Below are 25,102 nucleotides of genomic sequence, written 5' to 3' on the forward strand. Positions count from 1 at the left end.
CCGTTTCTACACCTTCGTTCATCAATATACTGTAAATGGCTCGATTGTAATCATGTATAGTTTTTCCGCTGACTGGTTAGCAAGCAACAAAAACTTTTCACTGTACCTCGGTACACGTGACAATGAATTAAACTGAGCTGATGAAAGCATTTATTGTTACTCTAAAATGTTGCTGAAATATCTTCCTCACTTGATAAAATTTCAAGACACCAGGGAATATTTTGGTTTTAAAAAAAGCTTTTGGGATGGGATAAACATTGTAAAGAGCAAGTTTCATTTCATGTGTAGGAAAGAACTGCAGTTGCTGGTTTAAATCGAAGGTAGACACAGAATGCTGGAGTAACTCAGGCAGCATCTCTGGAGAGAAGGAATGGGTGACGTTTCGGGTTTTCCGAAGAAGGGTCTTGACCCGAAACGTCAAGTTTCATTTCATTTCTCAAAATGGATAAATCACCAGATCTGGCTACTAAAGAACCAAGTGAGGAACTTGCAGAGGCTTAAACTATTAGTTTTCAATCGGCGAATTGCTCTCATTGTATTGTTGAAAAGGGAGACATTCCCCACCTCTTTCCCAGTTTTCTCCTCCCTACTACAATCAGTCTGAAGAAGGTCCTGACCCAAAGCGTTGCGTATCCATTCCCTCCGCAGATGCTGCCTGACCTGCTGTTTCTCCAACACTTTGTGTTATGATCCTAGTTTTGAATGCAATCAATGCCTGACGTTCCCAACTCTCTAGAATAAAGAATTCTCCAAGTGCAAAAAAAAGCCTCCTCATTTAGGCGCCAAAATCTCGCCCCGTATTCTGAGAGTGACCTTCTCCTTCTAATCCTCGACCAAAGGAAATGTCTTTCCCATATCTACCTACATACCCATTAAGTGAAGAATTATTGTATATTTCAACATTATCGCTGATTCACGGAAACACAAAATAATGAAAGGTATACCTTATTCTTTCGATCTTCAAGTAACAGACCCGTCACCCCAGGAATTGGTTTGATAAATCTTTGCTAAACCCTCTCCAAACCAAGCATAGTGAAAGGCCTGGATAGAGTGGATGTGGAGAGGATGTTTCCACTTGAGGGAGAGTCCAGGACCAGAAGCCATAACCTCAGAATAAAGGGACGTACCTTTAGAAGGGAGGTGAGGAGGAATGTCTTTAGCCAGAGTGCGGTGGATCTGTGAAATTCATTGCGGCAGACAGCTGTGAAGGCCAAGTCAATGTATATTTTAAAGGCGGTGATTGGTAGATTCTTGATTGGTATGGGTGTCGGGAGTTATGGGGAGAAGGCAGGAGAATGGGGTTGAGAGGGAAAGATAGATCAGCCCTGATTGAATGGTGGATTAGATTTGATGGGCCAAATGGCCTAATTCTACTCGTATAACTTATGGACTTATATCCTCTTTTGGGTTTCGAGACCAAATTGCACACAATGTGAGCATTCCTCACACGAGAGATTCCCGGATTAGTTCCCAAGCTCAAAAAATATATATTTAAGGGAATTTTTCTTCCACTTTCTGAAATGTGTTGGGATTAGCCCAAGCTAATTTTGTTGCCCTTTGCCTCTAATTCAAGTTCTACTCCAGAGAATTGAACGCAAAGGTCAGACCGACTCCAGAGCAATTATTCTTCTCATGTAATCCTACATCGATCAGCAAGGTGCAGGCTTATCACGGAGCCAGAGATCAGAGCTTGCAGCCTGTGATTGATTTGGGAAATAAAATCTGTGTGCACTGATGGGATCTTCAGTAATTAAATTCCATAATACAGACAGCAGCATACTAAGGCTGGGAGATGTGACATGAGAGATATTGACGCCACTGTGCAAATACTTTAATTGCCTTCTCATTTTAAACTTCACACAATGTGATCCCAGTTTTACTTTGAGACCAGAGTCAACGCCATAGGTGGCCCACAGAGGATTGGTAATGCCGTAACCCATGAAATAGTTAACTACAGCCCTGTTGTCAGGTAAATATCAATCGCACGGAGGTAGATTAATGGTTCAATGGTACTTTATTGTCATTTATACCGATGTATAGTGAAATTTCTTTTTTTTGCATTCAGTTTAGTAACAATCTTACTACACAAGGCACAATCGTACTTAAGTACAAGAGTGTAAGAATAGTAGAATTCTGTGGAGGCCAAGTCAATGGAAAGTTTTAAGGCAGAGATGGATAGATTCTTGATCAGTACGGGTGTCAGGGGTTATGGAAAGAAGACAGGAGAATGGGGTTAAGAGGGAAAGATAGATCAGCTATCATTGAATGGCAGAGTAGAGTTGATGGGCCGAATGGCCTCATTCTTCTCCTATCACTTTATGAACTTATGAATAATAGATTGCTCTGAGGAAGTACACAAGAGTCGCTATGTTTCCGGCGCCATCTTGTATTCTTCAACCACCATCTTGCGTCCTTCAAGCGCCATCTTGTATCCTTCAAACACACAAGCAAGTACCCTGGACAATGTGATCTGACCCAGAAATGATCACTAACAAAATCTAACCCAGAGAAAATTACGTTTATGCACAATTTGTGCAGTGAAATGTGCACAAATAGGTTCAAATTTAGGAAAAAGATATCTACAATTATATTTTTTAGAAAGTGCAATTACTTTTTGATCCAAAATGAATTATTTCACTTTTATCTACATTGAATTCATCTTGTTAATTGCTTCATCTACTAATAATTATTTTTACTATAATTCATCCAAACTGCATACAATGTTGCTTGCCTTGTACCAAAGGTATACTTGAATATTTGGCTTTCTATCTCCTCTCCAATGTCCTTTGCTTATTGAGTGTGTATTAGAACACAGAGCATAGAAAAGTACAGCACAGCAAAAGGTCATTCAGCCCACAGTGTTCGTGATGAACATAATGCCAAGATAAACTAATCTCATCTTTGATATGGATAAGATGGATAGGACATGTTTAGAGGGATATGGTCTAAATGCAGGCAGGTGCGAAGGGCCCATTTCCACGCTGTATCACCGTATGACTCTGTATGACTCTATAATCTGCACATAATCAATGTCTCTCCATTCCCTGCTAACCAAGCAGCGAAAAGACAATATGTGATTATAGTCGAACCAAACACAATGTACAGATTCACGATAAAGGGAATAATGCTTAATGCGGACAAATGGGATTTGCGTAGACGGGCAAAAAGGTTGGCATGGATATAGTGGGCTGAATGGGCTGTTTCTGTGCTGTACAACTCTGATTCTATGAAATTGAAAAAATAATAATTCATTGTCCTCAAGAAAGTCCGACCGTACTAAATCACCTTCAAATTGAGTTGATCAAATGAACTTTCTCAACGTGATTAGTCGCTCCATCCTTCAGTAAAGGTTTTATCAATATTTTTCAATAGCAGTTAGGGTTATTCATCAATAATTGTCTTGTTCTCTTATCCCAACATCCTTATGTAGTTGTGATGTCTTCAGACCAAATGGAATGGTACCTGAATAGAGATAACTTTTAGCTACTCAAATTATAACCCAGCAATGTCCTCACCGATTCACTTTAAAATCCTGGGATGGAAATCATTCGATTCTTCAGAGTGGTCATGTTTCTTTATTACCAAGCTGCCCCATCTACACTAGTACTACCTGCCCATGCTTGGCTCATATCCTCCCCAAACCCATGTACCTGTCTTTCAGACTTTACCTTAGACATACAGCGTGGAAACAAGACTGGAATTAAGAAACAAAGGGTTCAATTCCAGTCCATGTACCTGTCTTTCAGACTTTACCTCAGACATACAGCGCGGAGACAAGACTGGAATTAAGGGTTCAAGAATTGCAATAAATGCTATCCGGTACCCCTGCTGAAACGTACATAGTACAGCAGTGACAGGAAAGGAACGGATGAGGATTCATTGTGACATTTTCCATTCTCCAGGCAGACCCATTTCCTTACTTTGGTTTACTTTAGAGATACAGAGCGGAAACAGGCTCTTCGGCCCAACGAGTACACGCCCACCAGCAATCCCCGTACACTAACGCTACCCTACACACTAGGGACAATTTACAATTTTTTTCCAAAGCTAATTAACCTACAAACCTGTATGTCTGGAGTGTGGGAGTAAACCGGAGCATCCGGAGAAAACCCATGCGGTCACAGGGAGAATGAACAAACTCCGTACAGACAGCACCCGTAGGCAGGATCAAACCCAAGTCTCTGGCACTGTAAGGCAGCAGGTCTACTGCTGTGCCCTGTTCTGTACCTATCGTGAGATTCCTTGCTCTTGTTAGTTATCCAGATGTTAATTTGTACGTAAAAAAGTACATGCGTGGAAGGAGAATTGACTGAACGGAGAATGGGTGATTTATTGCTAATCCAACATTATTTTGATCTCATTTGCTACAATATGCAAATCCAGTTTTCCACAAGCACATAATTATTTCTGTTTTGTTTCAGGGGTACCTCAAACAGTGCAAGAAACGCAGGGACATGTTTAGCGATGAACAGCTGAAAGTGATTTTTGGAAATATTGAAGACATTTATAGATTTCAGATGAGTTTTGTCAGAGACCTGGAGAAGCAGTATAACAAGGAGGATCCTCATATGAGTGAAATTGGACCTTGCTTCTTAGAGCATGTAAGTGATAATCCTGTTAGACTTCATTGTCATTTGGATTTTCCTCCTGTCATCGTTCTTGTCCTTTACTTTGACATGTTCTATTACCGCAGTGTAATATATTGCAAAAGGTATTCAAATGGTGCTATGCTTTATTTTATAGTCATTGCGTAAAATGATTCTCTGGCTGCTTTTATTAATGAAAATTGTAACCCTTTTGATCGATAAAGCCATCTCAAAACTCATTCGAAATATTACACATCACAAATTCAGCCCAAAGTATATTTAATTTTTTTTTAACATTATTGCTTTATCGATGCAACATCAACGACATTATTGTACCAACTTAGTTTCTTCCTTAACATTATTCTGCTGTTTCAAATAAGAAAGATATCGAATTATTGACAATGTAGTATATTGCTAGAGTAATTCAGGACATGCTGCCTGACCAACTGAGTTACTCCAGCACTTTGATTCTTCTTCTGTCACTTACCAGATTGTGCTCCACTCCCATCTCTTCTTTCCAGGTTTTCTTCTCCCTACTCCTCAGTCTGAAGAAGGGTCCTTGGTGTGAAACATCGCCCATTTCCTCTGTAGATGCTGCCTGACCAAGTTCCTCCAGCAGTTTGTTTTATGTCCGAGAAAGAGCTTGGTGACCATGACTCCATTATTTGGTGTTGTGATAATGGTTATAAATAAGTATTGGGAGGAACATAGAGTCATACAGCGTGGAAACAGGCCCTTCAGCCCAACCTGCCCATACCAACCAATATGTCCCATCTACAGGTAGACACAAACTGCTGGAGTAACTCAGCGGGAGAGGCAGCATCTCTGGAGAGAAGGAATGGGTGATGTTTCGGGTCCCACCTGCCTGCGTTTGGCCCATATCCCTCTAAACCTATCCTATCCATATACCTGTCAAAATGTTTCTTCAGCATTGCAATAGTACCTGCCTCAACTACTTCCACCAGCAGCTCGTTCCATACACCTCCCACTCTCTGTGTGAAAAAGTTACCACTCGGGTTCCTATTAAATCTTTCTCCCCTCACCTTAAGCCTGTGGTTCTTGATTGCCCTACTCCGAACAAGAGACTGTGTGTGTCTACCCGATCTATTCCTCTCATGATCTTGCATGAGAAGAACTTCAACTCCACTCCACATAATGCTGTGGGGCCTCCTTCATCCACCAGAAAGAGCCTTGGTTTGGCATCTCATTCTAAAGTGAACGTCTTGACTGTGCAGCATTCTCAAGGCCATGAATGGGATTTGTCAGCCTGGCCTTTATGCTGATCTCCTGAGAGTTGGACTTAAACCTACAACCTGTTGAAGCAACGGTGCAGCCACTGATTCTTGGTTAACACCATCATATTGGTGGTGCAGTGGTAGAGCTACTGCCTTACAGCACCAGTGACCCGCGTTCGATCCTGACTACGGCTGCATGTCTGTTTTCGGAGTTTATACGTTCTCCCCGTGACCTGCGTGGGTTTTCTCTGAGATCTTTGGTTTCCTCCCACACTCGAGAAATGTACAGGTTTGTAGGTTAACTGGCTTGGAGTAAATGTAATAATTGTCCCTAGTGTGTGTAGGGTAGTGCTGATGTGTGGGGATCGTTGGTCTGTGAGGACTCGGTAGGCCGAAGGGGCTGTATCTCTAAACTAAACTAAAATAAAAATACCAACAGAGGAGTAGGGAGATACTTTAAGTTTTACCAAGTGTCGGTTGCAGATTAGAAATAAAAGGATCAATTTATTGTTTGATTTATTCCGATGGCAGTCCAGTCATCCGTGGCCTGCTCCTAAAGTATTATTCTGTCAGCTCATAAATCTGATGCTCTGCCTTTTTCTGTGCGTCTCATCTATATTTGTTGTATTCACTTACAGCAAGATGGATTTTGGATTTACTCAGAGTACTGTAATAATCACCTTGACGCATGCATGGAGCTCTCCAAGCTGATGAAGGATGGCAGGTATCAGCATTTCTTCGAGGCCTGCCGTCTCCTGCAGCAAATGATCGACATTGCCATCGACGGTTTCCTCCTCACTCCCGTGCAGAAGATCTGCAAGTATCCGCTACAGCTTGCGGAATTACTCAAGTACACTGCACTGGAACACAGGTAAGGACTGGGAGACAAAGGTTCTACACTCAATGCCTTTTTAGTTCATCCCTCGATCCCTCTCCCCTGACTTTTAATGTGAGGGGGGTGGGGGGAATTTGATAGGAACCTAACGGGTTAACTTTTTTCACACATAGGGTGGTGGGATTATGGAATGAGTTGCTGGAGGAGGTAGTTTGAAGCAGGTAATATCACAATGTTTAAGAAACATTTGGACAGGTACATGGACAGGACAGGTTTAGAAGGATATGGGTCAAGTTGGGACTAGTGTAGATGGGACATGTTTGTCGGTGTGGACGTTGGGCCAAAGGGCCTGTTTCCACACTGTATGACTCTATGACTGTCTGAAGAAGGGTCTCGACCTGAAACGTCACCTATTCCTCTTCTCCAGAGATGCCGCCCGACCTACTGAGTTACTCCAGTATTTTGTGTCTATCTTCGGTGTAAGCCAGCAACTGCAGTTCTTTCCTAGACCTTTTCAGTTTAGTTTAGTTAGTTTATTATCACATGTATCGAGGTACAGTGAAAAGTGTTTGTTGTGTGCTAACCAGTCAACGGAAAGACAACACATGATTACAATCGAGCCATTCACAGTGTGCAGATACATGATAAGGAGAATAACGTGAATAACATTTAGTGCAAGATATAAGTCCGAACAAGGATAGTCCGAGGATCTCCAATGAGGTAGATGGTAGCTCAGGACTGCTCTGTAGTTGGTGATAGGATGGTTCAGTTGCCTGATAATAGCTGGGATGAAACTGTCCCTGAATCTGGAGGTGTGCTTTTTCACACTTCTACTATACCTCTTGCCTGATGGGAGAGGGGAGAAGAGAGAGTGACTGGGGTGAGACTCATCTTTGATTATGCTGATGGTCTTGCGAGGCAGTGTGAGGTGTAGATGGAGTCAATGGAAAGGAGATTGGTTAAGGAAGGGAGAGATCAGGGTGTGGATATTTGAGAATACATAGAAAAGCAGAGAATGCAGAGACAAAGAACTGCAGATGCTTGTTTATACCAAAGATAAACACAAAGTGCTGGAGTAACTCAGCATCTCAGGCAGCATCTCTGGAGAGAAAGGATGGGTGATGTTTCGGGTCTTGTCTGAAGAAGGGTCCCATCCCGAAACATCATCCATCTCCTTTCTCCAGAGATGCTGCCTGGCCCATTGAGTTACTCCAGCATTTTGTGTCTATATATAGAAAAGAACAGCACAGGAACAGGCCCTTTGGCCCACAATGCCCATGTCAAACATAATACAAGGGGCATCACAGCGGTAGAGTTGTTACCTTACGGCGCCAAAGACCCCAGTTGGATCCTGACTATGGGTACGGTCTGTATGGAGTTTGTACGTTCTCTCTGGGTCCACGTGGGTTTTCTCCGGTTGCTCTGGTTTCCTCCCACATTCCTAAGACATGCACGTTTGTAGATCATTTGTCTTCTGTAAAAGTGTCCCTAGTGTGGCACAGTGGCAGAGTTGCTGCCTTACAGTGCCAAAGACCTGGGTTTGATCCCGACTATGGTAAAATAAAGTGTCCTGACCCGAAACGTCAGCTATCCATGTTCTCCAGAGATGCCGCCTGAACCACTGAGTTACTCCAGCACTTTGTGTTCTTTTGTGTAAACCAGCATCTGCATTTCCTTGTTTATACTCAATGTGTCCTCAATTGGAAAACTGATGATCTTTTGAGGCTTTGTTCATTATTCTGAGTTTTGAAGGGACCACCTCAAGTGATGTTAGTGGTTGTTAATAGGAAGTCAATGAGTTTTGTTGCATTCGTGATTGCAAATGTCAATTTAAAATTAGGCTAAGTGTTTGTGTTTTTCTGTAATCTGGATAAGGTTGATGACTTTAAAAATCAAGCAGAAAAAAAATGACCAGTTAGCATTTTTGTCTAAGCGGTTTGCCAGCCTGTATTCCAGTTTGTTAAGTTTATTTTGCGCACAATTTTGAACCTATGGTCATTTGTTTAGATCATGGCCATTTATTCCAGTTTAAAACTTTTGACATTGTGTCAGGGATTATGGGAAGAAAGCAGGAGAATGTTTTTTTTTAGATTTAGAGATACAGCGCGGAAACAGGCCCTTCGGCCCACCGGGTCCACGCCGCCCAGCGATCCCCGCACATTAACACTGTCCTACACACACTAGGGACAATTTTTACATTTACCCAGTCAATTAACCCACATACCTGTACGTCTTTGGAGTGTGGGAGGAAACCGAAGATCTCGGAGAAAACCCATGCAGGTCACGGGGAGAACATACAAACTCCGTACAGACGGCGCCCGTAGTCAGGATCGAACCTGAGTCTCCGGCGCTGCATTCGCTGTAAGGCAGCAACTCTACTGCTGCGCCACCGTGCCGGTTAAGAGGGAAAGATAGGTCAGCCATGAGTGAATGGCGGAGTAGACTTGATGGGCCGAATGGCCTAATTCCGCTCCTATCACTTATGAACATGATCTTTTAGCTATGAATTGCACTTATAGCAAATATTCTGATTCATAAACGAGGTCCTTGCATTGCATTGTGTACAAGTGGTAGATAGACACAAAATGCTGGATTAACTCAGCGGGTCGGGCAGCATCTCTGGAGAAAAGGAATTGTTGACGCTTTGGGTCGGAAACCTTCTATAGGCGACAAAAATACAAGTGGTTTTCAGATTGCAGCTCCAGCTGCTCATTTTAAACCACAGCAGTCGAGTTAATGCATTAGCTGTCATTTTGACTTGAAAGATAATGGCTAAATATCTCGAGTGATCTGAGCTGTCAATATTCAATTCTCATCAATTTTCAATGAAGCTTTGTAAACGTCCAAACTATTTTTGGTCTGAATATGCTTGGTTGCATTTTAAGCTGGACAAGGGATCAACATTTAGCATTTAAAGTGTGTTCCGTCCTCGACTGAGAATGATCAAATACTGAAAATTGACAAACAACAGGACTTCCAAATAAAAATAGTATACCTAAGACTTCTGTGTGCATTTTCCCTCTCCCTGCATCGTCTTGTTTGTGTATATAAGAATCCTTTGTTAGTCAGAGTTGTCTGCTTCCTTCTATTCACAAAATGCTGGAGTAACTCAGCAGGTCAGGCAGCATCTCGGGAGAGAAGGAATGGGTGACGTTTCGGGTCGAGACCCTTCTTCAGACTGATGTCAGGGGGGGCGGGACAAAGGAAGGATATAGGTGGAGACAGGAAGATAGAGGGAGATCTGGGAAGGGGAGGGGAAGGGAGGGACAGAGGGACTATCTAAAGTTGGAGAAGTCGACGTTCATACCACTGGGCTGCAAACTGCCCAGGCGAAATATGAGGTGCTGTTCCTCCAATTTCCGGTGGGCCTCACTATGGCACTTGTCTGCTTCCTGTTTGCCAGCATTAGTTTGTCATGTTCAGCAGTCACTGTGAAGGGCCATAACCAATAGAGCAGGATTTCATCAAGGTCAAAGAGAGAGGACCGCTAAACAAAGAGGGGCGGCACGGAGGCGCAGCGGCAGAGTTGCTCCCTTGCAGCGCCAGAGACCCAGGTGCGATCTGACTAAGGGTACTGTCCGTACGGAGTTTGTACGTTCCCCCCGTGACCGCGGGGTTTTTCTCCGGGTGCTCCGGTTTCCTCCCACGCTCCAAAGACGTGCGGGTTTGTAGGTTAATTTGGCTTCTGTAAATTGTAAATTTAGGATTAGGATAGTGTTATTGTGCAGGGATTGCTGGTTGGCGTGGACTCCGTGGGCAGAAGGACCAGTTTCCGTGCTGTATCTCTAAAGTAAGCTAAAGTCAAGGCTATCGGCCTAAAACTTTACCAACTCCAGATGTGCTGCCTGACCCTCTGAGTTTCTCCAACAGTTGGCGTCCTTTTGACCCATGGTTGCTGCTGGTGGGGAGTGGTGGAAATAAAGATTGTCTTCTTACAACTGTTTGAATGCTGGAAGGGCTCAGTTGCCCAGACAGTCCGAAAATAGACACAAAATGCTGGGTCAGGCAACAATATTCCACAAGCAGGATGCCGCAGTTTGAAGAGCGTCCAATATGGGAATCAGAGACACACAAGCCAACTTGAGAATGTGCCCTGTCGAATATCTAAACCAAAGAATAGCAACTTGCGGTGGAGTTGCTGCCTTACAGCGCCAGAGACCCGGGTTCGATCCTGACCACGGGTGCTGTTAGTATGGAGATTGCACCCTCTTCCTGTGACTGCGTGGATCTTCTCCAGGAGCTCCAGTTTCCTCTCACATCCTAGTGACTTGCGGATTTGTAAGTTAAATGAGTTTAGTTAGTTTGAGTTTAGTTTATTGTCACGTGTACCGAGCGAGGTAAAGCGAAAAGCTTTTTGTTGCATCAGCGGAAAGACCTTATCTAATTATAGTTGAGCCGTCCACACTACACAGATACATGATAAAGGGAATAACGCTTGGTCCAAAATTTGCTGTTGAAGTAGTGGTTTAAAAAGGTGGAATGATTGTAATTAGTGATTGCAAATCCACTTCTGGGTCCAACAAGCAGAGTGTCGTTTGGCTTGGGCGCCATCTTGGAATTAGAAAACTATAAATTGCCCCGAGCGTGTGGTGAGTGGGTGGGAAATTGAGATGACATAGAACTAGTATGAACAGAAGGTTGGCGTGACCTTGATGGGCCGAAGAGCATGTACAATCGACCAATCAATCAGTCAGTCTGAAGAAGGGTCTCGATCCGAAACGTCACCCATCCCTTCTCTCCAGAGATGCTGCCTGTACCACTGAGTTACTCCAGCCTTTTGTGTCTGTCTTCGATTTAAACCAGCACCTGCAGTTCCTTCCCACACAATCAATCAGTATGATTGTCTCGCACAAAATAAGAGGTCACAGCACAAAGTTACTCTTGATTTGGTAACCTCTCAGAAATCAATTCAGGATAAAAGATTACACTTCTGCAAAATGTTTAGTTTAGTTTAGTTTAGAGATACAGCGCGGAAACAGGGCAGTTGGCCCACCGAGTCAGCGATCCCTACACACTTATACTATCCTACACACACTCGGGGCAATTTACAATTATACCAAGCCAATTAACCGACAAACCTGGACGTCTTTGGAGTCTGGGAGGAAATGGACGATCTCAGAGAAAACCCACGCGGTCACAGGGAGAACGTTCAAACTCCACACAGACAGCACCCGTCATCAGGATCGAAACCGGGTCCCTGGCGCTGCAAGTGCTGTAAGGCAGCAACTCTACCGCTGCGCCACCGTGCCGCCCTATTCTTGCAAATGTTGCGTAAAGTAGACATAATTTTATTGCATGTAAATTATGCTTGATATGCGCTGAAATTGGACCTGCTTTACTTGATGTGAACTGGGGCAGGCTTGCCCATAACAATGAGCATTTCAGCTGATATCCCTCACCAGATGAGACAAGCACATAATTAACATCAAAATATTATTTGACAGAAGGGTGCTTCATTGTTCCCGACAAGAAACTTTAAGCTACCGTAACACAACACTGAGGTTTAGAGCAGAAGACATTTTTATTGAAAACTGTGTGTGGGTGAAGTGTTGAGACAAAGATATCGAGAAGCATGTCTGGTTATCGTGAAGGAGTGACGCTCAGCGTTGCATGAAGATTATTTTTGTCGTCCTGATTGAAACACCAACTCAGACAACAAAAAAATCATCAAGAATTTAATAAGCAAAGATTCTGAATCTGAAATAGACAAATGTCCCTGAGGGAAATATCAGCTCAGTGAAAAGATAACAACAAAGATCTAGGTGTTATTTATCTCTCAGTGCAGTTATTTTCTGTTAATTAATGATACCTGCAGTTTTGTGAAATGCATATTTCTTCATTTTTAATTCACAAAAATTATTCAGGGCACCACACAAGCCTTTCGCTTTGCACAAAGTGTCACGTAAGGATAAAATATGAGATCATTTCCATTGTCCACATATAACTAATTCTTAGTTTTAGTTGGCCTGTTAAAGTAGGCTGATGATATTTCCCAATGGTCCATTCAGTTGTGTGTTATCCAGTTCACTGTTAAGGTACATGCTGCATAATGCTTACACCAGGTTCAATTGTAGTCTGTGCTGTGGTAACTGTTCTTAACATGAGGCCCCTAAATTGTCCTTACAGCTCTTGGGAAAGAATGAAGCAGAATCCATTTCATTAAATACAATCCATTGAGCCCTGGGTAGAATGGATATGGAGAGGATAATAGACAATAGACAATAGGTGCAGGATGTTTCCACAAGTGGGGGAGTCTAGGACCTCTGACTCAGACTAGCCTTTAGCGTCAGATGAAAAGGACATTCCTTTAGGAAGGACATGAGGAGGAATTTCTTTCATCAGAGGGTGGTGAATCTGTGGAATCCATTGCCACAGAAGGCCGTGGAGGCCGTCAATGGATATTGTTAAGATAGAGATAGATAGATTCTTGATTAGTACGGGTGTCACAGGTTATGTGGAGAAGGCAGGAGAATGGGGTTAGGAGGGAGAGATAGATCAGCCATGATTGAACGGCAGAGTAGACTTGATGGGCTGAATGGCCTAATTCTGCTCCTATCACGTATAGACTTACGAGTGACTCAGTCTAGGTGGCTTTGGGTTGGCATTGAGAACCTCTCTATGTGTTGGGAGCAGGCGTTATGTGCAAGGAGTGCACCACCTCCCAAATCACCCGCCCACCTCATCTAGTACCTTCTGCGTCACCTGAAGTAGAGTCTGCGAGTCCCACATTAGTCTCATCAGCTCACTCAGAATCCACAGAACCAGAGCTGAAGGAAGCCATCCATAATCCCAAAGGACTGCCTTGGCCTATTCCAATAAGAAACGCCGCCTATTCCCTTTCTCCAGAGAGAAACTCCACACAGACAGCACCCGTAGTCAGGATCAAACCTGGGTCTCTGGCGCTGCAAGGCAGCAACCCTACTGCTTCACCGATCTGCCGCCCCTTATCGTGTGGAAAATGAGACTGTATGTCTTAGTAGTGACCATTGTTGTTATTCCCTTGCCAACTAGGAATTTTGTACCCCTTTTGACGTTTCCCTATCAATGGAGACCATCACCATTGCCCCATGCACACACTCAATATCCACATCCACTGATCTCCTCCTTTTCAGCCCCAACACCTTGATAACCTCCAGACACTGAATTCCCTCCAACATGACCCTGGCCCAGTAATGTAGATCCCAATATTTATCAAGCATGTCCTCTACCTGATTGCTGATCCCTCCACCTGCACCTCCACCTCCACCTCCCCTTACACCTCCTCCACCTCCACCCCCAACCACCTCCACCACCTCCAACCACGTCCACCTCCACCTCCCCTTACACCTCCTCCACTGCCACCTCCCCTTACACCTCCACCACCTTCATCCCCACCTCTACCTCCATCCCCATCCCCACCACCTCCACCCCCATCTCCACCTCCCCTTACATCTCCTCCACTGCCACCTCCACCCCCACCTCTACCTCCAACCCCACCTCCACCCCCACCTCCACCTACACCCCCACCTCCACCTCCACCCGCACCTCCACCTACACCCCCACCTCCACCTCCACCTCCCCTTACACTTCCACCACCTCCACCTCCCCTTACACCTCCACCCCATCCCCACCTCCACGTCCATGTCCACCCCCATCTCTACCTACCCCACCCCCACCCCCAACTCCACCTCCACCCCCACCTCCACCTCCCCTTACACCTCCTCCACTGCCACCTCCACCACCTCCATCCCTCCATCAACTTACAAAACCGCACGTCTCTGCGATGTGGATGGAAACTAGAGCACTGCAGGAAACCCACGCGGCCACAGGGAGAACATGTAAACTCCACTCGGACAGCACCTGAGGTCAGGATCGAACCCGTGTCCCTGGCGAAATGAGGCAGCAGTTCTTCCAGCCATGCCACCGTGCTGCCCTGCACTTAGCTGCTCTGCAACTCTCTTCCAAGCCTCAATCCAGTCTATGACTGCCAGCCCTCTCACTGCCGAATCTCCTTCCCAATCCTATCCAGTAGGAAATCCCAGCTCATGATAATGGCTCCATTTACTAAAAGGTCTCTGCACTTTCCATCTGATAATTTTGCCCCAAAAAAGACATGAAGTGCTGGAGTAACCCAGCGGATCAGGCAGCATCTCTGGAGAACAAGGATAAGAGATGTTTAGAGTCAAGATGTTTCCACAGAATCCAAACCAGCATATTGCAGTTCCTTGTGCCTGGTTCTTTTTGCCATTTGGTTTCAGCAGGAGTTATCCATGTCATTTTTCTATTCTGTTCCAGTGACTACAGATATGTTGCTGCAGCCTTGGCAGTCATGAGGAACGTGACTCAACAAATCAATGAGCGCAAAAGAAGGTTGGAAAATATTGACAAGATGGCACAGTGGCAAGCTTCAGTCCTTGACTGGGAGGTAGGTCTTACCCATAGAAACATGGAATCATAGAAACATAGAAAATAGGCTGCAGGAGTAGGCCATTCGGCCCTTCGAGCCAGCACCGCCATTCAAAATGATCATGGCTGATCATCCAGAATCAGTACCCTGTTCCTGCTTTCTTCCCGTCCCTTGATTCCGTTAACCCGAAGAGCTAAATCTAACTCTTTTTAAAACATCCAGTGAATTGGCCTCCACTGCCTTCTGTGGCAGAGAATTCCACAGATTCACAACTCTCTGTGTGAAAAAGTTTTTCCTCATCTCAATCCTAAATGGCCTACCCCTTACTCTAAAGCTGTGACCCCTGGTTCTGGACTCCCCCAACATCGGGATTTATTCCTGTAATTGTGGTATTAATGTTAATATTCTCAGGTTCCTTTCCTCAGGATCGGGTTAGCACCTTACACTAGCATTTTCTACCATGTAATATTGAGCAAATTTGTAATGAAATAATTACAGTCTCACTGTACGCTTTTTAAAAATTTGAAATAATATATGAAAATGCAGCCTTTGTTATGTAATTCTCATGATACTCATTTTTAAGATGACTACCCTCTGCACCTTCTTTCTTCATCAGCTTCCACAAACCAGGAGCAATTTTGTAAACCATTGAAAACATTTGTTCAACCATGCAAATATTTTTGATTCCCTTTAGTCAGTGTATCCCACCATTTCTTTTTCTCTTTCATTGATATAAATTCTATCCCTACTGTTAACTCTCTCGCCCAAACACTAACATGTGCATTTTGCATTTCTTGTGGTGTTGTACTTTTGCAAATACACCCAGAACAATAAATGCCAACTTCTCCTAGAATCTGGATTAATGAGGAAAATTAATTCTGGTGTTTTCACTTTCGTCAGAATGTCTTATTTTCTCTTTTTTTGTTTATTTAACTAGCCATGGGTCGTCTTGTGGCACATTTGTATTTCTTTAGTCATCAAAATTTCACAAGATTTTGGAAAATGAATGAAAGCTTACAACGTTGAAATTCTGCCCAATTTCACTATACTTCACCTTTTGAGGAAGGTTCCCTCGACCCGAAACGTCACCCATTCCTCACTGAGATGCTGCCTGACCCACTGAGTTACTCCAGCATTTTGTGTCTACCTTCGATTTCAACCAGCATCTGCAGTTTTCTTTCCTACACTGTAACTTTTAATCAGTCCTCCTTTATTTGTTTAAAGAAATTGAGAATGTGGGAAAGTGGGCCTCTCTGCTCATTGATTCTGGTCCACCATTCAACAAGATCAAATGAGTGAAAGATATAACGTGGAAACAAGCCCTGCAGCCCACCGAGTCCACGCTGACCATCGATCATCTGTTGACTTCAGGAAGGAGATGAGGAGAGATTTCTTTAGCCAGAGGGTGGTGAATCTGTGGAATTCATTGCCACAGAAGGCAGTAGAGGCCAAGTCAGTGGATATTTCTAAGGCAGAGGGAGATAGATTTTTGATTAGTACAGTTGTCAGAGGTTATGGGGAGAAGGCAGGAGAATGGGTTACGGAGAGAGAGATACATCAGCCATGATTGAATGGCGGACTAATTTTGATGGACCAAACGGCCTAATTCTACTCCCATCACTTTTGACCTCATAACCTTATGACATTAGTTTTACTGTATGTTATTCCACTTTCTCATCCACTCCCTGCACTCCTTGGCCAGTGGTCGCAGTTTGTGCAGTCAGCCTGACTCCATCACTAGGATCTCCACTTCTGCAGGTACCACAAGTAAGGTCCCAGCATTGTTTCAGCCTTCAGGGTAGAGGTTCCAGCCCCAGAGTAGTCATGTATTTTAATGCTTCTTTATTTGCTGACTTCAGGTAGAACCATCTTTAGTTTAGAAATGCAGTGCGGAAACAGGCCCTTTGGCCCACCGTGTCCGTGCCGACCAGTGATCCCCACACACGTTAACACTATCCTACACACACTAGGGACAATTTACACATACAACAAGCCAATTTAACCTACATACCTGTAAGTCTTTGGAGTGTGGGAGGAAACCGAAGATCGCGGAGAAAATCCACCCGGTCACGGGGAGAACGTACAAACTCTGTACAGACACCGCCCGTGGTCGATATCGAACCCGGGTCTCCGGTGCTGCAAGCGCTGTAAGGCAGCAACTCTACCGCTGCACCACCTTGCCGCCCAAATGTGGACTTAATTATAAAGATATTTTGTTTGGACGCACCGTGGCAGGTTTTCCTCATTGAGCTGACGAGCCTTTTTTTCCATCCTGGTTCGGTTTAGTTAAGTTTAGTTTATTATTGTGTACTGAGGCACAGTGAAAAAGCTTTTTGTTTAGTGCTATCAGTCAGCGAAAGCTATACACGGTTTACAATCAAGCCTTCCACAGTGTACAGACAGACACAGGATAAAGGGTATAGTGTGGTACAATTCTGGCCCTTGGATGACCTTAGCCACTGCCCCATAAAGATCCAGGTTAATAAAACATCGGGTTTCATTGCCACTCCATTTCACTGAAGTAGAGATAACAACTTTGGCAGTTGTCCCAGGGATTGCGATATTATTAGCAACATTCAAGCATTCTTATAAATCAGTGTGACACCACCAGATGGTTGGTAGGTTCAGAGCCATGATACAATTAGTTTCAAAACTTGCCAATCTTTTTTTAATAGATGCACCACTGAATTGGACCTTGTTATGCACAAAGGTGGTGATTACCTCATTCAGTTTGACGATATTTATTTTAACATTTGCTTATCTGTTGGTCCGTCTGCCTTCTGAAGATGTTGACGGGGAGCTGGAGTACAGTTCCACAGATGCTAATTATCTTCCGGTAACTTTTCCATTCATATACATGTCACAATAATAAGTGTTGGCAGGCACTTGCAGCTTCACCCAACCAGGAGTGGAACATGCACTAATTTTACTGCCGCTCCAGTTGCCAACAAGTCAACATGCTGAGAATAGAACCTAAAACCATCCAGATCATCATTATACCTTGAGGCTTGGCTGATGGAAGTTCATTGATTGTAAGGGACTTAAGCGAGGTGTGCTTTCAGGGATCTCATTTCTGTTCTTCATCAGCAAGATCACTTTTTTTTTCCTTTTATATTTATGTTAAATTTGTAATATCATCCATTGTGAGAAATGGAACAAAAAAAAAAGCACCAATAGGTATCTACTGAGCTTAATGCAAGAGAGGGTGTGATACAATGTTGAGCTGGTGTAGAAGGAACATTATTGTGCATCTTATAACAGCATAAGTGTCGTGACACCACAATGGTGCAGTAGTAGTGTTGGTGCCTCACAGCGCCAGAGTCCCGGTTTCGATCCTGACTAACAGGTGCTGTCTGGACGGAGTTTCTACGTTCTCCCCGTGACCTGCATGGGATTTCTCCGGGATCTCCAGTTTCCTCCTACACTACAAAGACGTAAAGGTTTGTAGGTTAATTGGCTTAGTATAAATATAAATTTTACCTGGTGTGTATAGGGTCGTGTATGGACAATAGACAATAGGTGCAGAAGGAGGCCATTCGGCCCTTCGAGCCAGCACCACCATTCAATGTGATCATGGCTGATCATTCTCAATCAGTACCCTGTTCCTGCCTTCTCCCCGTACCCCTTGACTCCGCTATCCTTAAGAGCTCTATCTAGCTCTCTCTCGCTGATCGGCGTGGAGTCCATGGGCCGAAGTGCCTGTTTCCGTGCTGTATCTCTAAACTAAAGTGCTAGAGCAACTCAGCAGGTCGGGCAAATTCTCTGGAGAACTGGGTAGGCGACATGGATAGGAGATCTTCAAAAGGGTCTTGACCCGAAATGTTGCCTATCCATGTTCTCCAGAGATGCTGCCTGACCTCTTATACAGCCCTCATATACAGGACATATAACTAAATTATCAAAAATAATTTGAGTAAATTGTGATTTATCTATTTCTCCTTTTGTGAAATGATACAAGTTTGCCATGTTTTGGTCGGAGTCTTAGAACTTTGAATGTGTGAAGAATTTACAAGCTTTATTCACAAAATTAAAATTCGTTTCAGACAAACTATGCGTTTCATTTGTTTTAAACGAAATTGCCAAAAAACAAACAAACTTACCTCTTTGGATATTTTCCGCAGCGTCAAAGACCAGACTTGCAAACGGCTTCAAACTTATATAATAAGGATTAAAAAATAAAATCCCGTTATGTTGCCTTTGGATGAGTGCAGTGCTGACACGATTGCCATGGGGATGGTTAAGACTGTTACGAAGATCACATTGTTTTCTCTGTCTCCCTGAAGGGAAAGCAGGTGACCTTTATGATGTAAATGCTCGTCTCCTTCTAAACAGAAACACTCTCTCTCCAACACAAAAGGGGCTTCATGTTTTTCTCCACAGTGCTAGTAGCACCTTCATATCTATTGTAATTAAAACCCGTTTCTTTTATATTATCTCTTGTCATCTCGTTAGAATAAATAGGTGAAAAATTGCTAAAAATTAACCAGCTATTTAACACAATTGTTAAGATCCTGATTTTTTTTTAGATGAATTGCATTAAGTAAGCAACTAAAAATAAAGCACTCAAAAAAGGTGCATTTATAGCTCTTTTGTGAAAGCTTTGCTAATTGATCTCCCGCTGGTTAGTGTGTGCTTATATATTATCAAAGAACAGAGAGATTCCACTGATTCTTATTTAAGTTTTGAACACTTCAAGGTGTGCCATGTTAGACTTTCATCACTGCATGGATTTGTGCCAATGTTAACGTTTTTTTTGTGAGCTCCTCAAAGTGGCTTCCTGGTGCATCTGTGAACAATAGCCAACACTTACATGGCAATATCTTGCACTAAATGTTGCTGGACAAAAGGAATGGGTAACATTTCGGGTCGAGACATTTCTTCGGACTGAGAGTCAAGGGAACAGGAAATTAGAGATATAGACAGTGATATAGAGAGATACTGAATAAATGAATGAATGCAAGAAGTAACGATGATCAAGGAAAGGTGGAGTCCACAATGGTCCATTGTTGGCTGTGGGCTGGGTGATAATGAGTTATACAAAAAGTGAAATTCAACAGGGCAACAGTGAAACTAGTACGACAATTAGGGTGGGGGAGGGACAGAGAGAGAGGGGATGCAAAGGTTACATGAAGTCAGAGAAATTAAAATCCAGACTGCTCGGTTGTAAGCTGCCCAAGCAAAATATGAGGTGCTGCTCTTCCCATTTGTGTTTGGTCTCACTCCGACAATGGAGGAGGCCCAGGCCAGGAAGGTCAGTGTGGGAATGGGAAGAGGAGTTAAAGTGATTTGGTAACCGGGAGATCAAGTGGGCCAAGGCGGACTAAGCGAAGGTGTTCAGCGAAACCATCGCCCAGTCTATGCTTGGCCTCTCGCTGATATATAAGAGACCACACCTGGAACCTTTTCACTGTTCCTCAGTGCATGTGACAAGAGTAAACTAAACTAAACTAAACCAAACACTCAACAGCTCTCTCTCGATGAGCATTTTGCTTTGCTGATGTCAACTATAAGAAGAAAAGGTGTAGCAAGTAACCCATCTCTGAGTAAACAGAGCTAGATGCAGGAAGATTGTTCCCGATGTTGGGGAAGTCCAGAACAAGGGGTCACAGTTTAAGGATAAGGGGGAAGTCTTTTAGGACCGAGATGAGAACTTTTTTTTCACGCAGAGAGTAGTGAATCTGTGGAATTCTCAGTCACAGAAGGTAGTTGAGGCCAGTTCATTGGCTATATTTAAGAGGGAGTTAGATGTGGCCCTTGTGGCTAAAGGGATCAGGGGGTATGGAGAGAAGGCAGGTACGGGATACTGAGTTGGATGATCAGCCATGATCATATTGAATGGCGGTGCAGGCTCGAAGGGCCGAATGGCCTACTCCTGCACCTATTTTCTATGTTTTCTATCATTTGGATAACAATTATTCTTGGATACCTCCAAAGACGTACAGGTATGTAGGTTAATTGGCTGGGTAAATGTAAAAATTGTCCCTAGTGGGTGTAGGATAGTGTTAATGTATGGGGATCGCTGGGCGGCACGGACTTGGAGGGCCGAAAAGGCCTGTTTTCGGCTGTATATATATGATATGAACTGTTGCCCTAAAATAAATGCTGTTTCTATTTCTCAAGTTATATTTTGCAATGGAAATATTACTCAGTGGTGTATATTGCAAGTGTATATTGTCCTTTAGATTGTTTCTGAAGCAAATGCATTGTAGATAATAGTACAGTACACAATCTCTTTGGATATCGAGGATAAGTTGCATGACATTGCTTCTAGATGCCTAAAGGAATGTATATACTGTTTTTTTAAAATTCCGTGTTAGTGAGGAAATTGGTTTTAAAAAACAAAGGGAATATTGAGGAATATTGGCATGGATAATCTGAAGACAAGGAGATCATTTTATTGTGGTATTCATAGAGTATCGATAAAGTAATTGCCAATTGCACAGTGATTCATGCCTGGTTATTAGTGTTAAACATGCTTAACGGTAGCAACTGCTCATTTTACACCAATTCTGAAATTCAAATTCAGCAGAGCATTGAAACAAATTGCAGATTATATTTGACTGCAGAGAGGAGTAGATCGCCATGGAAGCAACGGACTAAGTGAAGTAACAAATTCAAAAGCCAATTGGATCAAGACCAGACAAAGCATTGACTAAAAGACACAAAATGCTTGAGTATCTCAGCAGGTCAGGCGACGTCTCTGGAGAACATGGATAGGTGACGTTTTGGGTTGAGACCCTTCTTCAGACTCGTCCGGAATGTCACCTATCCAGAGATGCTTCCTGACTTGGTGAGTTACTTCAGCACTTTGTGTCCTTTCGTGTATCAGCTAGACCATCGTCACATGTATTAAAATAACTCAATGATTAGTCTTTTGGTTTGTAATTTTTGTACAGATTTTAATGTTTACTTCTAATGGCACATCGTTCCCTGGGAATTGGATCCACTAATTCCCGATTAATATGCAGGAATTGCGCATAAAACATTTATTAAGGTATCCATCAAGAAATTGGAATAGTCTTTGTAAAAACTGTTCCCTCTTCTTCAGACAGGCAGCTATGTGGTTCTATATGAAGCAGCCTGAATGGACACATCAGCCATGAATGGTACTCAGCTTGGCACTGGACCTGATCAGCAGCTAAAGGCATATCACTGCTATGGCATTAAATTATTCCCCACCTCTATTTTCCCTCTAGTTCCTCTTCTTTGTGCACAAAACCATGAGAGGAATAGATCGGGTAGACAAACAGTATAAGAAAATAACTGCAAATGCTGGTACAAATCAAAGGTATTTATTCACAAAATGCTGAAGTAACTCAGCAGGTCAGGCAGCATCTTGGGAGAGAAGGAATGGGCAACGTTTTGGGTCGAGACCCTTCTTCAGACTGATGTCAGGGGGGCGGGACAAAGGAAGGATATAGGTGGAGACAGGAAGATAGAGGGAGATCTGGGAAGGGGAGGGGAAAAGAGGGACAGAGGAACTATCTAAAGTTGGAGAAGTCGATGTTCATACCACAAACAGAGTTTCTTGTCCAGGGCAGGGGAATTGAGAACCAGAGGACATAAGTTTAAGGTGAGGGGGGGGAAAGATTTAATAGGAACCTGAGGGTAACCTTTTCACACAAAAGGTGGTAGGTGTATGGAACGAGCTGCTGGAGGAGGTAATTGAGGCAGGGACTACTGCAATGTTTAAGAAACTTTTAGATGGTTACATGGACAGGAGAGGTTTAGAGGGATATGGGCCAATGCAGGCAAGTGGGACTAGTGTCGATGGGACATGTTGGCCAGAGTGGGCAAGTTGGGCCAAAGGGTTTATGACTTTCTGACTCTATTCTCTCTCATGCCCCTTAAACCCAGCCCCAGCTATTTTCTCCCACCTCTGTGGAAGCCCAATGTGAGATCATTTTAACTGTGTTGACTAACTTATCAGCATGCAGTGTACAAACAAAATGGCAGTCTGTGAGCTCCAATATCAATCACTGTCTGAATGTTCAATGTTGGTTTTAATGCTTCTTAAACAGAGTAAACCATGATGACAGTTTCTTAAAGCAATGATGTTCCAATCTCACAATAATTGTGATTTTCATAACTTTGGCAAAAAAAGCTAAAAATAGCACCCAGTTGGTGCACCAGAAATGAATGAAATCCATTATCTAAGATTATCGTTCTTAACGGAATAAATATTGTTGCGCCCAATACTACATTAAAAATAACAGGTAATAATAGGGTTTGAAATTACACATCGGCATGGTGCTTTGTATATCAAAATGGTTAAAATAATGTGCATATTTATTCTTGTTGTGCAGCAACAACATAGTTATTTAATCATTTGCAAAAAATAATATAACTTATTAATTTATCAATGAAAATAATCAAACATGCAAAGACCTAAGAATATTTCCAAGGATTGTGGCAATTTTATTTACAAGGGCTAATTTTATTTTTAGTCCATATTTAATAGGTATTGGTCTTAATCTCAGAGAAAAAAAAAATCTCCTTGAAAATCATTGCCTTGGTGTTGTTTATTTGACAGTTTTATTTAAATTATGTTCCTGTTTCCCCAGCAATAATTATCAAATTATCAAATGCAACATCAAACACAGGGGGTGGGGACGACACACAATTGCTACATATGTGGGCTAATTGGGCACTTGTGAAAGGAAGTCTCATGCACAAGAATCAGCAATTGCTAAGAGTCCTTTGATGCAGACAAGATGAACGGAAAATTAGAACGGTGCTCGAGGGCCTGAGCCATAGTGAGATGTTGAGTAGACTAGGACTCTAATCCTTGGAGCGCAGGAGGATGAGATGTGATCTTATATAGAAAATAAGTGCAGGAGTAGGCCACTCGGCCCTTCGAGCCAGCATCGCCATTCAATATGATCATGGCTGATCATCCAAAATCAGTACCCCATTCCTGCTTTCCCATATCACTTGATTCCGTTAGCCCTAAGAGCTATCATCTAACTCTCTCTTGAGAACATCCAGTGAATTGTCCTCCACTGCCTTCTGTGGTGGAGAATTCGACACATTCACAACTCTCTGGGTGAAAATGTTTTTTCTTCATCTCAGTCCTAAATGGCCTACTCCTTATTCTTAAAATATGACCCCTGGTTCTGGACTCCCCCAACATCGGGAACATTTTTCCTGCATCCAGCCTTTCCAATCCCTTAAAAATGTTACTTGTTTCTATAAGATCCCCTCTCATCCTTCTAAATTCCAGTGAATATAGAGATATGCAAAATCATGAGAGGAATAGATCGGGTAAACGCACAGTCTCTTGCCCAGAGTAGGGGATTCGAGAACCAGAGGACATAGGTTTAAGATGTGGGGGGAATGATTTAATAGCAACCTTAGGGGAAACATTTTTACACAAAAGGTGTTGAGTGTATGGAGCGAGCTGTCAACCTAACACGAGGGGCGGCACAGTGGTGCAGCTGGTAGAGCTGCTGTCTCACAGTGCTAGAGACCAAGGTTCGATTCAGATCTCAGGTGTCTGTGTGGAGTGTGGACGCTCTTCCTGTGGCCGCATGCATTTCCTCCGGGAGCTCCGGTTTTCTCCCACTTCCCGAAGATGCGCAGACTTGTGGGTTGGTTGGCCTCTGTAAACTGCACCATAGCATGCAGGGAGTGGATGCGAAAGTGGGACAACGTAGAACTAATGTGAATGGGTGATCGATGGCCTGCTAGGGCTCGGTGGGCCGAAAGTGTTTGTTCCATGCTGTATCTCTAAACTAAATCATCCTTCGTTGCATTTGATGGCTCTGGTCTTGTGTGATATAATGAGTGAATAGTATTAAATTGGATTACATTGGATATCAATGTAACAATCCCAGGACTTTTTCCATAATAAATACCAGGAACTCATTAATACCAATCAATTTTGTTTTATTTTTTATACAAATGTTAACACGATCTTATCATAATCAATTCTATTACTCTTAAAAGCTTGACCTTCACAAGTAATAAAACCTGCAAGAACTCTGGACCAAAACAGTAAGGTGCTGGAGGAATTTAGTGGATCAGGTAGCACCTGTGGAGGGACTGGGCAGGCAGCATT

General features: G+C 43.2%; 1 protein-coding gene across 7 annotated transcripts in view; it reads left to right on the forward strand.

Moving 5' to 3' along the window:
* Positions 1-25,102, forward strand: part of arhgef9a (Cdc42 guanine nucleotide exchange factor (GEF) 9a) — a 224,866-nt gene that overhangs the window by 122,023 nt on the left and 77,741 nt on the right. For all 7 annotated transcript variants that reach the window (XM_078412533.1, XM_078412536.1, XM_078412540.1 and 4 more), the window contains 3 exons: positions 4,422-4,601; positions 6,460-6,692; positions 14,931-15,060. In XM_078412533.1, coding sequence (XP_078268659.1) covers positions 4,422-4,601; positions 6,460-6,692; positions 14,931-15,060 — 543 coding nt within the window. The remainder of the gene's footprint in view (positions 1-4,421; positions 4,602-6,459; positions 6,693-14,930; positions 15,061-25,102) is intronic.

Source organism: Rhinoraja longicauda, chromosome 15 (genome assembly GCF_053455715.1).
Source record: "Rhinoraja longicauda isolate Sanriku21f chromosome 15, sRhiLon1.1, whole genome shotgun sequence".
In the NCBI taxonomy this organism is placed as follows: domain Eukaryota; kingdom Metazoa; phylum Chordata; class Chondrichthyes; order Rajiformes; family Arhynchobatidae; genus Rhinoraja; species Rhinoraja longicauda.